Source organism: Protomyctophum bolini (genome assembly GCF_963924005.1).
Source record: "Protomyctophum bolini genome assembly, chromosome: 7".
Lineage (NCBI taxonomy): Eukaryota > Metazoa > Chordata > Actinopteri > Myctophiformes > Myctophidae > Protomyctophum > Protomyctophum bolini.
In genome coordinates, this window is record NC_137868.1 from 35,596,671 (window position 1) to 35,611,440 (window position 14,770).

Here is a 14,770-nt window from a genome sequence, read left to right on the forward strand (position 1 = left end):
TAATTGAAACATACTCCAAAGTAGGTGTTGCATGTGAAATAAATTACAGATCTTCAAGCTATCAATGCTTTTAACTTGTAGATCTGTTAATGTTTATGTACTGTACATGTATTCTTGTGAAATTATCACAATGTGTACGTGCAAAACAGTAATATATATAATTATATAATATATATATAATTATAAAGGAGTAATAAGTAACTTATTAACAATAAGTAATTATAAACTTAGCCAACATTGGAAATCAAAAGGTTTGCACTTTTATTTCCGGCTATCTCTTGGTTAATGTTGACACTGACTGAACCCCTTTTCTTGTGCTACAAAATGTGCTTTTCTTAGCTGTTATTTTCCTAACTCTATGAACTATTCAAACAAAAGAGGTATTCCAGAAATGTATAGTGTCATCAGTGAAACATTTGCACTGATCCTACCGCTAGTTCAGGAATATAAAACAGTTATTAATGTACCCTTGAGAGGCTGCAATGCACTGCTCTACTGAAAACTGACAGTTACAGTATTTTCCAATTCTACAATTATGTGAAACATTTCTTTTATTGTTACTTTTTAGAGTTATGAAACTATCATTACAAAACATCCACTTAAGCCCCTGTCCATGTTGGGCCCCTGCCCAACATGGACAGGGGCTTTGTCCAGAGCTTTTGTGGCAGTTCTGGACAACCGTGGGTCCGACCGACTCAACACAGGGTACTGCACTCCCTGTGGGGGTGTGGAACCCGTGTGTCGAGTTACGTGCATTACAGCCATTACAGACAGAGACATATTATGGTGCATACGTGTGTATGTATATAATATATATATATATATTACGAGTAAGACGTGCGAACGCGGGAAGCGAACGCAGATCGTAAATAGCTCCATATATGGGCACAAAAGGGGCCAGGTCCACAACAAACAAATCATTCAGCTCCATATATGGGCACAAAAGGGCCAGGTCCACAACAAACAAATCACTCAGCTCCATATATGGGCACAAAAGGGGCAAGGTCCACATATACAGTAAGCGATGCAACACACTCCATATTTGGATAGCGGGACAGACACACGGACGGACGGACACACGGACAGACATGATCTGCTAGGTCTCATAGTAAGTGCTCACTGCATTCGCAACAATTTGTTAAACATTCGTGAAAAGTAGGCCCACTTTTACCTTTGGTACCATAATACATCATTGTGGCATGGCTACATTTACTGTACTTCCACCTGGGAGGTGGAGAGAGAGTCTGATCAGTGCAGTTGGAGCAGGAATTGGTAAGCCAGATGGATCTGGACCAGATAAAGTACTTATCTGGCACAGGGAGGATCATTACAGTAATCAAAATGCAATGATACAATTCCAATTACTCGCCAATTTAAACCACAGGTCAAATTTGAGGAGAGGACGAGTTTGAATCTGTGTGATGATTTCACATTATAATAGCCCTCGGCGGACGGAAAAAAATAAAGAAATTGAGAAAAATGTTTGAAAGACATGTCTTTCAAAGACATAAATTATCCGCCTTGATGTAAAAAAGTTACCTATATCAGACGTTAGGAATAATGCATTACCGCTACGTCTAATTAAAATTAATGATGGATGAGCAGCACAATCGTGGAGGCCTTCACATCTAAAGAACGCCATCCACTCTCATTCACATAAAACATTCCTTTATCGATCTGACAGTTCGGTGTTGAAAGCCGATCAATCACTCTGCAGCCGTTCTCCAAACCCTCTTAAGGCTCTAATCCATAAGGGGTCGGGCCGTCCTCACATCCAACAGACAGAGGGAGGTCTTGTCCTCCAATTAATGTGAGCTTGTCCCTTCACTTAAACACTGGATCACCTTGCAGAGATGCTGCATTATTCAACATGGTCCAGGCTGAATGAGGAACTCTGTGGTCTGGAGTGGAGTGTCACCTTACTGTCTATGGGCAAAGTGACAGCGAGGTATGATGGAGGGGGTGGGGGGGATAGAGAAACAGAGGTTCTCTAGGTGAAGGGGACTGGGAAATGGACAGGAGGCAGAGCTAGTGAGAGAAGAGAGTGATGTCTAAGGTAGGACCCAAATCCAAATGGCCCATAGTGGATTATCCAAGAAAATGATACAATTGTGTTTGGTATAACAAGTATTTTCAGGACAGAAAAGGATAATAGATAATAGATGAGCAGAATGGTAATCGACCATCACCCAGACCATAACCAGCCCTAGTTACGGGGCGAAGATTAAGACCAAAACCAATATACTGTTTATTTGGATTTTGTGCTCAGAGGTATATGCAACAAGAACAAGATAAATGTGGAAGTAACACTTGCCACAGGAAGCCAATAGTTCCAAACACTGTATAGTTCCAAACATTACTGTATCGATTTAAACATCACTGTATAGTGTGTGAGTGTGAGAGATAGGGAGAGAGAGAGACAGAGCAGAGGAAATAGTAGGGAATAAGTGAGGAAATTAAAACCTGTGTGGTGGGTGTGTGTGTGTGTGTGTGTGTGTGTGTGTGTGTGTGTGTGTGTGTGTGTGAACATCCGACAGGAGACTGGAAGTCTGTCAGTTCCTATAGCAAATGCTGACCAGCCAATCATAAAACCACAGATTTTTTTTCTTCCTTTGCAGTGTGCGCATTTCAGAGAGCGCTGCTTGCAAACATACAGAGGCCTTGGAAAATAATCCATAGCACTCTCAGCGAGGAGCTTTGATTAATAATAAAGATAGGCGAAACATTTTTGAATGATTTTTTAACGAGGGTTCGTTATTTGAGAGACAGACAGCAGACACAGCACAGGTACTGTACCTCTGGCATGGTTGGATTGGAGTACTGTGTGGTTTCACTGATCCACCACAAACTATCTCTGCATATGAAAAATTATTGATCAAAAACACAACAAATCCATCTTGGTTTTTTCCCACAGGACATTTTTATTGTTGATATTCTTCAGAATAAAGACCCCTCCCACCTGAAACACCCCCCCTCCCTCCCAAGCTGATACACCTTACCCCACAAATACAATGGTCAAAAACATGAGCGGCTCCTATCTTACAGAAACACTCGAGACAAGACGGTGGAACTCTCGTGGCAGTAGGGGGATGTTACCACCATCGGTAACGCTGAATTCACACCAACAATGACGAGCGAACGTCCGCAATGCATGTCCAAGTTTATGAGCCATAGAAACCCATATAAAACCAATAGAAATAAGCTAAGACACACAATGCTTGTTTCTGGCAGTTTGTTAAATTATAGATTTTAGGATTTGTAATTTTTTATCTGTGCCGTTGAGTGAATATACCATCAGAGCACAGCACACTTCTGATTGGTTCACTCCGTCTCAGCACATCAAAGTCAAGTTTTCCCCCCCCAACGCCCCCAACGCAGTGGGGAACGCTGCAGCCGTTCCTCTCCATAGATAACCTTGTCTCGTTCTCAGAACGCAGCGCAACGACATGGCTAGCACGAATTCAGCGTAAGGCGTTCGCGATCAAAGCTTTGGAATGGTTCATTCCTCACACAATTTTGGATTGACTCAAATGCTGAGCGGAGTAATAAAAGCAATATAAAAAAAGAAACACAAAAAGAAAAGTGAAATGTCTTTGGTGAAATGCAATGGTGAGGAGGAAGGGGACAATAAACTCACATTGATGGTTAGTGGAACCCGTTGCGCGATGCGTCCGATGGGGGGGCGGGGCATATTGAGTAGATGTCCGCGTTCTGTGTCCCGCGCCGGAAATATTTCCAAAATCCTAAAACATTTTTACATTTTAATATTGTACTTCATTATATTTGTATATTTCTTTTTTATATTTGATGTTACAATATATGTAATACTATTTCTTTTGAAAAATACTATATCCCGAATTTTGTTAAAACTTTTTTTCCAAAATAGCAGACCTACAAACTCACAACGGCGTGCCGTGCTGCGCCGTGAGCTTGTAAATCGACCAGTTTGGGTGGAGGTTCACCGGGCACGCAAGGAGTACAGATCAGGATTCACAGCTCTGGTAAACTCACACAAAATGTTTTTTTTTTCTTTGTTTTTTTACAACACACATTCAGCTCTGTGGTTTACTTACTGTCCATCTTTACTCTGGGCAAACATATAATATATTATTCACACAGTATTCACAGAACAGAAATATACATCTAGATTTTATGTACACTTTCCCTCCAAGTGTCCAGGCACTTCACTTCCTTGTAGCCGTCCACCGAATCGGCAGACCGCTGCTCCCTAGCTGCGACAGAAAATACTGGCCACACGGTACTGGCACTAGAATAAAATAACTAAACTCATAAAAAAAAAAAAGGTTAACCTAGTTCACAGCTGAAGGCTGATCATGATGGAGGCCGCAAACGTTCTTCGGAGATTTTCAAGTTGATCCAGAAAAAAGGTTGAGAACCGCTGATCTACAGTAGCAGCCATGACTGTGGCAGCGTTTTCAAGGTGTCTCTCCTAGTTGTCAGGAGACGGGGGAGTTGGCACTGAACATCTGTCTGAGACTTTTACCATCCTTAAAGGCCTCTGAACATCTGGATCCAAAGAAATGTCCATGGGTTTGACGGGGAGGCTCTAACAGCTGGGACTGTGTTAAGGGACATTACTTGGCTGTCATTTTTACTGTTTCAAATAGAGAGGATGGCTTCTCTTTAGCAGTGGTTGAAGGTAATTAAGTACATTTATCCAGGGTTTTCTAAACTTTTGTGACAAGTTACAAACATTGTAACATTACAAACATTAACCAATTAAATGTTATGTTATATCTGCAAGCTCACAAGATGTGGTGACCTTGTAGATCTGCTGCTTGTGAAATGGGATATTCTGTATATAACGAGTGGTTATGCATAATGCATACTTTTGGTACCTTAACTCTTTTTCTGCTGCTAGCGGTTAGCATAAATGTAGTTAACTCTTTCTTTGCTGCTAGCTGTTACCATACATGTAGTTAACGTGTGCCACTTTAAGAGGATCATTTGTATCCCCTCATGCACACACTCACTGCAACCATTTGCTATCATTAGCATTAGTGCACGCTGTTGACCTCTCGCCAGAAACGTTTACATGTCGGGAGCGATGCGAGACAAAGTCACAAATAACATCTGAACTTTGTATGGCTGAAGATCACCAAGGACAGCGCTCCTAGATTCCAACTTATGGAGGTTTGAAAATCCTGCTTTGAACTGAGGTAAATGGAGAGGAGTTGTAACCTCCCATAGCTGGTGGTGATGGAGGTGTTGCATAGCAACCGGATCAATGTTAAAATAAGCTCTGGGGCTCTCGTGTACTATATACGTGGAGTATATGAGGGGGTATATATATATATACACATACTTAGCAACAGGCGCGGAGTGGAACTCCAAATCAGGCAGGCCACTAGGAGGCAGGCCACCGGGAATAGTCCCGGTCCTCCCGACGGCCAAACCGGGCCTGCCTAGCAAATGACATCCCATAGCTGGGGGGTACGTATAAATATACAGTACGTACCTGTTAGAGAAAGAATTTAGTATATTGACGCCAATTAGTTTTTTGTACTTTTGTAAGTCAAATTTGGAATAGGCTATAGGACGTTTACTTGTAACAGGGTCCCATTTCACAAGTTCTTATAAAATGTATAAAAATACAACGCATTGCTAAGCAAAGGGTTGTGAGCTTGTAGATCAACTATTTAAAGTTATAGACCTGAACTTTGGTTTTGAAAATACAAATCTACAAAGTAACTAGTAACTAAAGGTTTAAAGAATAAAAACGAAACTATTTGCCTTTGAGATGCAGTGGAGTAAAAGTAAACGTTTTGAAAATTGAAAATAAAATAAAACTTCAAATAAAGTACAGTACTTGAGTAAATGGTAAATGCACTTATTGACTTTACACCACTGCTGAGTACTGTACAGCACTTGTTCCATTACTGGTTTGTGGTGTGACAGGGACTGTGGTACTGTGCGGTAGGACCATTACTGGACAGTGATTTTTTTAGTGTTTCAAATCACATCTCATCAGTATGCTGAAGGCCTTCTTTTATGTTCCCTTAAAAGCCTGACAGCTCATTACAGCTCCAGCGCATCACATTGTACCACACATGCTGACATGCATAATGACTTACTTCTATTCATTAAGCCCTTGATAGCTTTATGGCTCCTATTACTGTAGCTCTACAGACATTTGGCTCAAATGTGGGAAAATACTCTTAGAACAAGCAGGACAGCAGGGTTGTAATTACAACTTATTTTTTTCATTGTATCATATTTCTGGGGAATGCACTGTTCAGGGGGCCTTAAAATGTGTACTATTTAAAGTTACCAGTTGTATGTTTAAAACTAAAGTGAATGCAGTTCAACATGAGTTGAATTTGTATTACACAATGTTACTGATCCTTTTCTGTCCCCAGGAATTAGATGAAGGGACACTGAAATCCCAGGGTGCGTCGCATTAGACAGACGTCCTAATAATCCGACACCCATAAATCCGACTATCAAAATTCTGACCATAGTCGGAATACTAAAACCCATACTATCCCTATCCCAAAACCCTAACCCTTAGTGCACACAGAAGCCACAGATGAGCCTTAACCGGCCACGTAGTCAGACTAACGGGATGTCGGACTAACACGTACCCCACGAATTCCCAGACTGATTCTGTAGGCTAGTTTGTTTCAGATTAAAAACATGGCAGCCTAGCAAGCCGCAGCTGCAGCTAATCAAATTGATAATGGGCGCGTTACATTCGTGTCTTCAGAACACACAAAGTCACTCGTTGGAGTGAAGCTAGAAAATAAGCCTATGGCTTGTTTCATCCCCCTTCAACATGTTTAACTCCATGCCTGCCTTTTCTGTCTGGCCTACACTAGTTCAATTATAACATAAAATATTCAAAACGAGTCACCCCCAGGCTTTTGTTGGTAAACTGAAAAGCTTATTATGAATCCCCCCCTCCCCCCCAACCAAAACGGAGGAGAAGCAGCACGAGATAGGAGAGAAAGAGATGAAAAGCACCTTTAGAGGCTCCTTATGCGGCAGAGCAGCACGCTCAGAACATCCCTTTGAACACGGCCACTGTGGCATCTTGCTGCTTCCTCTGACACACTTCAACCGGCTGCTTTGCGGAAAATGAAACACTCACTGTGGGATGAGGAACAGAACAGATTGTTGCTGTCGGGCAGAAACCTTGCATCTCGTATATTTCAATTATTTCATGTAGTTTATTTTTTCATAAATGAATACCCTATTTTAGATGTTTTTTTATGACAGTGTCGCGCAAAAGTAGCATTGAATTCCCAATGTACATGCTCACAACGTGTCAGTACGACAGGTTCAAAGTTGTTATGTGTTTAATAAATATTGAACCAATGAAAAGTATTATTAAGAGATTGTGACTAAATATGTTCTACATTCAATTGGAACACATGTTTCTTTTCTTCTCCCATTTCCTTTTAAAATGACATTTTTGGGCAAGGTTTCCACCGACATCGACAGCTATTACTTGCGTTCCTGTGTCAGGGTGAAGCAGTAGAACAACGTGAGGAAGGGGCTTCAAAAAGGACTTCAAGTCGGTCAGACAGTTGGCACCGTAACAGATAACGACACAGGTGTGTCTTCGCTGAGGCCCCTGGGAAACCTCTGTCCACGGCAACACATGGTTACCCTTGAATAAAAAAATATTAAAATAAAACCATATCACATCGAACTACTGTACATGTTTCTTCATCAATGCTGCAGATGACAAGAGCAAGTCTATCCCAACGTGTTAGGTGTGTGTTAAGCCTTATTTATACTCAGTTGTGCACCAATGTTGCGCACCAAAAATATAAAAAAATCTGCAAGCTGCCCGTCCCGCCGCAATGTGTTGTGATGTTGTAGATCAATTAGTGTTGGTGTGAGACACCAACGCACAACCATGCATGAATCAAGCCTTAGTGAAGCAACTGTGTTGTCGTGTTTCTGTACAGAGTTCCAGAGTCACTCAATGAATCACTTTGAATCAATCCCTAGAGTCAGAGGCAGAGCAGAATAAGGCAGTTTATGGTGGAGATGCTCTCGGGTGTGTCTGTATGTTTTAGAGTTATCCATCCATCTTCTATGCTTCTCTTGAATCGGGTCACAGAGGTAACAGTTCCAGCAGAGAATCTTTCCTTAGTTTTTCTATTTAATTATGAATGGGTTTTTGAATCAATATTGTTTAAAATGTTTTTTTAGTTTTGTTTTTTTGTAGTCGAAATGCCGGCACAGCCTCCGGAAATACAACCAGCCGTTTGAAATGAAACGGCAGCCCCAAAAACACGGAACACTGAACAGATCCCACCATGGCCCACCGCGATGCTCCGCTGTCCTCATGGAAACACTTGGCGTGACAGATTTGTCCAGAAAAAAGGCAGAAGAATCAAACATCACCGACAAGAAGGAGAAAAATCACAGCTGTACATTAAAGGTTAAAAGTCTGAATCTTGACAACTCAGGCTTCTTTTTTATCCAAACCCAGTGCAGAGATGTAGGTGGTCACCGGGAGCCCCTGCACGATGTAAACATGTTGCTATCTCCCTTCAAAGCAGTCCAGGTACTCCAGGATGAGGTCGTAGCAAAATCGGTACTGGTCCTGTTGAAAAAAAGCAATAAGATTGTCTGTTAAATAAATGCAAAAAAAGTAGATCAACAAGCTTGTAGATCTGATACTTTTGAAGCGTTTGTGTGATGCTGTAGTATTAATATTATCAAGTATGGTGTTGAAGCTGCACTATATAACTTTGCTCTTCTACCCCGGATTGCGGAAGTGCTGAATTTTTTTTTACGGTTGAGGTTGAGCTAATAGAGCCTGCCTGCTTACTCAGAGGATAAATTGAATCTTGACCATCAGGTCAAACTTTGTGTCAGATTATGTGTCTAGGTGAGACATGACATTTGACACGATCTAAATGTCTCTTTAGAAGAGCAGGGAGACAAAATCCAACCACCCCATTGTTTTATTGAATGTCCCATACATCAAAATGTATTCAATTCTTTGTCTTACATTTGTGTTATGCCACTGACATTTTCTTTGCATCCTTAACATCTCCTAGTGGTGTATTTGAATGAAAGCCACCTCTTACCAGAGACTCCACCATGTTGGGTTTGGAGTTGCGCAGCGTCTTGACAGCATAGAAGATGTCCACCATGTTCTGGTACTGGATCATCTCCAGCAGAATGGTGCAGGCACAGAAGGTCCCACTGCGGCCACCACCATTCCTGTCAAAAAGCACAATGTCATACAGTGTCAGTGATACAAATGTCTAATTTACTTTATGGACCTAAAACGGACACATTCTGCTATTAATGGTGATATTCTCGTTGCAATTAGTATTACCACATTGCTCATCGGAACGCATTCCCCTTCTGTTATGCAATAACGCGGATTGCGGTTAGAGCCGTGGGTTATCCGCGGGGTGGGTGGATTTGGGTCACAAATAATAACATATTAATTAATAGTGGATCGGTCGCAAGCTTGTGAAATAATACATCATGAGATTTCTGCCTCTTTTTGCCATTCTGTGAATTTCATGTCCTCCAGTATGTATTTTTTACTGCGCGTCCGCTATCTCATGAACACCATGTGTCTTCAACAGGAGAGGCTCATTAGAGCCACATACGGCATGATGAAATACACAACATTATTTAAGCCTCCCTCCTGACAGACTAATAAGTTAATTCATGTTCTGTGTTCGTCCAAAGGTTCCGCTGTATATGCAGCTTCATACAGTGTAACAGTTTGGAGTAGGAAGCAGTCCTAGCCCAGTCACCAGAACGTTACGATTGCAAAATAAATAGACTACTTACAGGTCGTGGCTGTATATTCACCATGTCCTCTTTCATCCCCAACCAAGCACAAGAAACAAACATAATTTGTTCCTGTGAGATTGTATTTTGTTTGCCAGGTGTGTGTTGTGTGTCCACTCACTGCGTTCGCAAGTGGACTGGAAGAGCAGGGTCAATGTGGTTTCCATTTACACAGAGTTGCATTCAGAAAAGCAGCCTACTGTAGCAAAAAACGATGTTTGCATTTAATTTTAGTTTCTCATAGTACCGATTAATAAGTTATGTCCATTTTGGCTACACCAAACTGGTGTACACCAAACTGGTGTAGCCTAAACACACACGACCTGAGACCAGACATGAGATATGAGTGGGCACTGGGCCGTAAGCTCAAGTCAAAGTCTCGATCGATTGATAAGTCCTGAAAGTGACGATGATCTCCGCCCATTTTTTATCTGTACAAGCTTGATAAATGAGGGCCACTGTTATATGTCTTCATAGAGAAATGGTCAAACTGGAAACACTACAAGCAAGTGAAAAGTGAGAAACGGCCACATTATGCGACATTCTGCCAGAGGTATTGTCCAGGTTAATCAATAAACTACTGCCACACTTCCTCTCTCCAGAGGTGAAGTCACAGAAGGGCATGTTAGACCCAGCAGCCAATAGCAGCAATATTAAGAGCATCAATCGTCCTCAGTGCTTTGGCAGTGTAGGATTCACTGTGTCCAGAACCAAGGCTTTCTGTATGAAGACATCATTGATTTCATCTCCATAATCTCTGTCCCGGTTGTCGCGGGTAATGCTGTGTGACAGTGCTGAGTGATGACTGTTTGGATGATAGGGGGGAGCATGTGCTGGCTGACCAATGAGCAGCAGCATCCATTCATATTCATCAGGGGGGCTCTGCTCCGACCGGGGGGCTTATGACAACACAAGAGTTACAGCAAAACAATTAAGCTAATAGCTAGTGTGGAAGGGATCGCACACGGCTTCAGACGGAGTTTGGACCTGTAAAGACAGAGATTCATCTGAGACAAGTTGACCAGTTATTGAAAGAATTTAATGAAGAGCATTATTGGATGGTCAGTTAATGTCAGCTCGGTAATCAATGGATGATCTTAAAATGTCTTATGGAATATTATGGGTTTTACCCAGATGCCAAAGGCGAATTATTAAAATGATCATTTTCATAACGGATCCTCTATTCAAACAACAGATCAGTTTTGGAGATGATGTCCATGGAGTTTGAGACAGCTTTGCCCAGGGTCTCGCAGTCGCAGCACAAGCAAGCTCCAAATGACTTGACATTTCACACAACAATTGCTAAGTACTCTGCCATGGTTCTAGGCTTATTATCAGGCCCTCAATGTCTTCACTTATTGTACAGTAAGCCTAACACTGAGTTATTATGCAATACCCCCGCTGGAGTGCAACGTCATTTTCATCATCACTTTAGGGCCCCCCGCCTTATTTCCCCAAAACTTTATTTCCCCGCAAAGACATTCTTTTGCTTTTCTTTCTTCCTTTTTTCGTGGCGTTAGACACGAAGGCCGGTCGAGCTTCTCGTCTTTAACACTTTAACTGCTACAGGTTCTAGCGGACCATGGCTTACTGGTGCTGAAGGCTTAACATGGGCTTTTTGAACTTTTTGGGGGGCCCACAGCGAGGGGCCTCTTATAGCGAGAATCACAATCGCATAAATAAAAAGAAAGCCCAACTTGTCCACTTCAATTTAAAAAACAAAATTATGATTCTACCATCTTCCATTCTGGAGATATTGACCTTTTTCTAACACCTGCTTTTGCCTGCACGCTGCTTGTGAAAAAAAACAACAGAGATATGGAGGCCTGAAGTTGACAGACATTTCAGTTCAGTTTTTTTAGTTCAAAAGACCGATATAAAATTGAGCACAAATAATATCCTATACAAACCATATACCGAATGAAAGCCCTGAATGTCTACTTTTAGGAGGAAAACAGTACACATTGTACACATATACAGTTTGTCACTAATTGGCTATTGAATGCAGCTTGCGCCCACCAGAGAACTTTAGAGAAGGCATGGACCCGAAGAACTATTATTCACAAAATAAGGCCTATAGCGACATGTACATACTATATACCGTATGAAACAGTAGACTCTCTGCTTTCATAAGAAAAATACCACCCAGAAAAATCACACCCCTGTGAAGTGAGCAGTGCAATTGCACTGCTCACTTCACAGGGGTGTGATTTTTATTATTATTACAGTATTAGTATTTTTCTTATGAAAGCAGAGAGTCGACTGTTTCATACGGTATATAGTATGTACATGTCGCTATAGGCCTTATTTTGTGAATAATAGTTATTCAGGCCCATGCCATCTCTAAAGTTCTCTGAAAAAGATAATTTTAGAGAGCATGGACCTAACAACTAAATATTCACAAAATAAGGCCTATAGCGACATGTACATACTATATACCGTATGAAACAGAATACTCTCTGCTTTCATAAGAAAAATACTAATACTGTAATAATAATAGAAATCACACCCCAGTGAAGTGAGCAGTGCAATGTTGCACTGCTCACTTCACAACATTGCACTGCTCACTTCACAGGGGTGTGATTTTTATTATTACGAGTAAGACGCGCGAACGCGGAAGGCGAACGCAGATCGTAAATTGCAATAACAATTAGAATAAATTACAGACATGATCTGCAGGGTGTCATAGTTAGTGCTTGGACCACGCCAGCTCCATATATGGTCACAAAAGACGCCATCACACTCATGTCACCATGACTCAGCCATAACCATATAAGGAGTCCCCAAAGCAGGACCACGCCATCACACTCATGTCACCATGACTCACAAATCACTCAGCTCCATATATGGGCACAAAAGGGCCAGGTCCACATATACAGTAAGCGGGACAGACAGACACACACACACACACACACACACACACAGACAGACAGACAGACAGACAGACAGACAGACGTGATCTGCTAGGTCTCATAGTAAGTGCTCATTGCATTCGCAATTACAGTATTAGTTTTTTTCTTATGAAAGCAGAGAGTCTTGATGCACATTATCTGATCATAAAACGGACTTGGAAACTTTCTTCAATCGTAGCCCCATATGTGCCCTCTCCCTACGCTCATTGAACTCATTCTGTGATTCGAGCTACAAACAATCGCAGTAACGGGGGGGGGGGGGGGCAACTAGGCTTTGAGGAAATGATCTTGCATAATCAACATTATTGTCGATTGTCGTGTGCCGCTCCAAACATGTCCAGACATACCACTAACCTCATCGATCCAGTCTCGCGTATCTATAAGGTGAGACGCGAGACTGGATCGGATTGTGTCTGGACATGTTTGGGAAAAAAAACAACAAGAAAAACAACGAGATGGATGCGGCAGCAGCAGAAGCAGCACGTCAACGTATTTGGAAGAAAAAAAACGAGAAAGCACCACCTGTCGTTGCAAGACAAACACCCGTATGTTGCTGATAGACAGATAATAATCGATCCGATTTTGTCCTGCCGTTCATTTTATCACATTAGGTGCAGGGCAGGCTGCTCGACGGTGAGTTTATAATAGCCTGTTGTAACGAGAAAGGGGGATGGATTGGATGGTTGGATGCGAGCAGCGCAGCAGCAGTACGGCTTGCGATCAGCGACCAACGTATCATGGCGGGCCCTCGATAATGATGTGCAATCTGTCCATGACTAACTCCACATGTGTCTGGCAAACGTTACGTTATGAAATCAAATGCCGATCGTTGCAGGTTTATATACGGGCAGAGAGCAAATCGCGTTGTATCTTGTTCCGAGAATGAGAGTGCAAGCCTTGCAGTTGAAAGCAGTGGGGACTCGGGAGTGGGGGGGGAACTGCCAATGCGATCCAAGAGGAAGAGACCCCCCCCCCACCATTCTCCCTCGGGAGAAACCATGTAGAAACAGGAGGGGAGGGGGAATCGAGTGTATTCACACAAACAAGAGCATTGTCCCATCCATTTTAGATCCCCTGACATCTGCGTTGGTCTATGCCGGACGGCCGTATCCATTACGTCGTACGTCCTCGCATAGACCAACCAATAGGCGGTGCCAGACGCTTCTCAGACCAACACCTCTTTTCAGCAGGGGGGGGTTTTAACTCTTTTTAGAGCCGATCGGTGTTACATTATGAGTTGTCCGGGCGCAAATATAGTTGAACTATAGTAATCAATAAAAAAACGTTTTTTGGACCATAAAACGTATAAAAACGTTATGCGCTTCTTAGGGGTGGCTATAATAAAACGTTTAAAAACGCTTTCAGCATTCTATGAGTTAATATCAAAATCCAAATCATCATACTATCATCACTATAATTCTAACAATGTCTGTCTGTCTGTACTGTATGTCTGTCTGTCTGTCAGAAACACCGCGTTATCTCTGAACAACTCATCTCCCCGCAAATCACGTGTCACCAGTGTCACCAGTGAAATGCATGTTGGAACGGACGCAGATTAATACTGGGACACAGTTTCCGGCGCAACATTCTCCTTGCATTCTCCAATGCACTTCCCTTTTTTCACACCGCCCCCAGGCAGGCACCAGACCTATGCATCAGACCCACACGAGGAAAACAACTCGGACCCATAGTACAGCTACTCTTGCGTCAGTCGACATAACTTCTTCTTTGGGGAAGCATCGCGGCCGGGTTGCGTGGCACGACAACGACAGGTTACAGCCCAGCGCGCACCCAGCGTGGCTGCGTGACACACTGAACAGAGAACGGAATGCTTATCTGTCGGGGTCTCGGGGTGGCCAAATGGAGACGTTTGGGGAAGACAGATCCCGTGCCGTTGGAACAACACAATGACAAAATACATACAGACAGATGCAATGACAACGACACTAAATCACACAAAACATCAAATTCTTATCCTGATTATATAAAGAACAAACTACAACTTGCTTTGAAGCCCAAAAAGCCAACGGTGAGCGGTTAGGGACCGTCTACAAAGTGCAACA

General features: G+C 42.3%; 1 protein-coding gene across 2 annotated transcripts in view; it reads right to left on the bottom strand.

Moving 5' to 3' along the window:
- Window positions 1-2,990: 2,990 nt before the first annotated feature.
- Window positions 2,991-14,770, bottom strand: part of LOC308318860 (receptor-type tyrosine-protein phosphatase U) — a 169,348-nt gene continuing 157,568 nt past the window's right edge. For both annotated transcript variants that reach the window (XM_080768546.1, XM_080768545.1), the window contains 2 exons: window positions 9,072-9,207; window positions 2,991-8,581 (listed from right to left, as the gene is read on the bottom strand). In XM_080768546.1, the coding sequence (XP_080624672.1) occupies window positions 8,519-8,581; window positions 9,072-9,207 (199 nt within the window). In that variant the 3' untranslated portion in view covers window positions 2,991-8,518. The remainder of the gene's footprint in view (window positions 8,582-9,071; window positions 9,208-14,770) is intronic.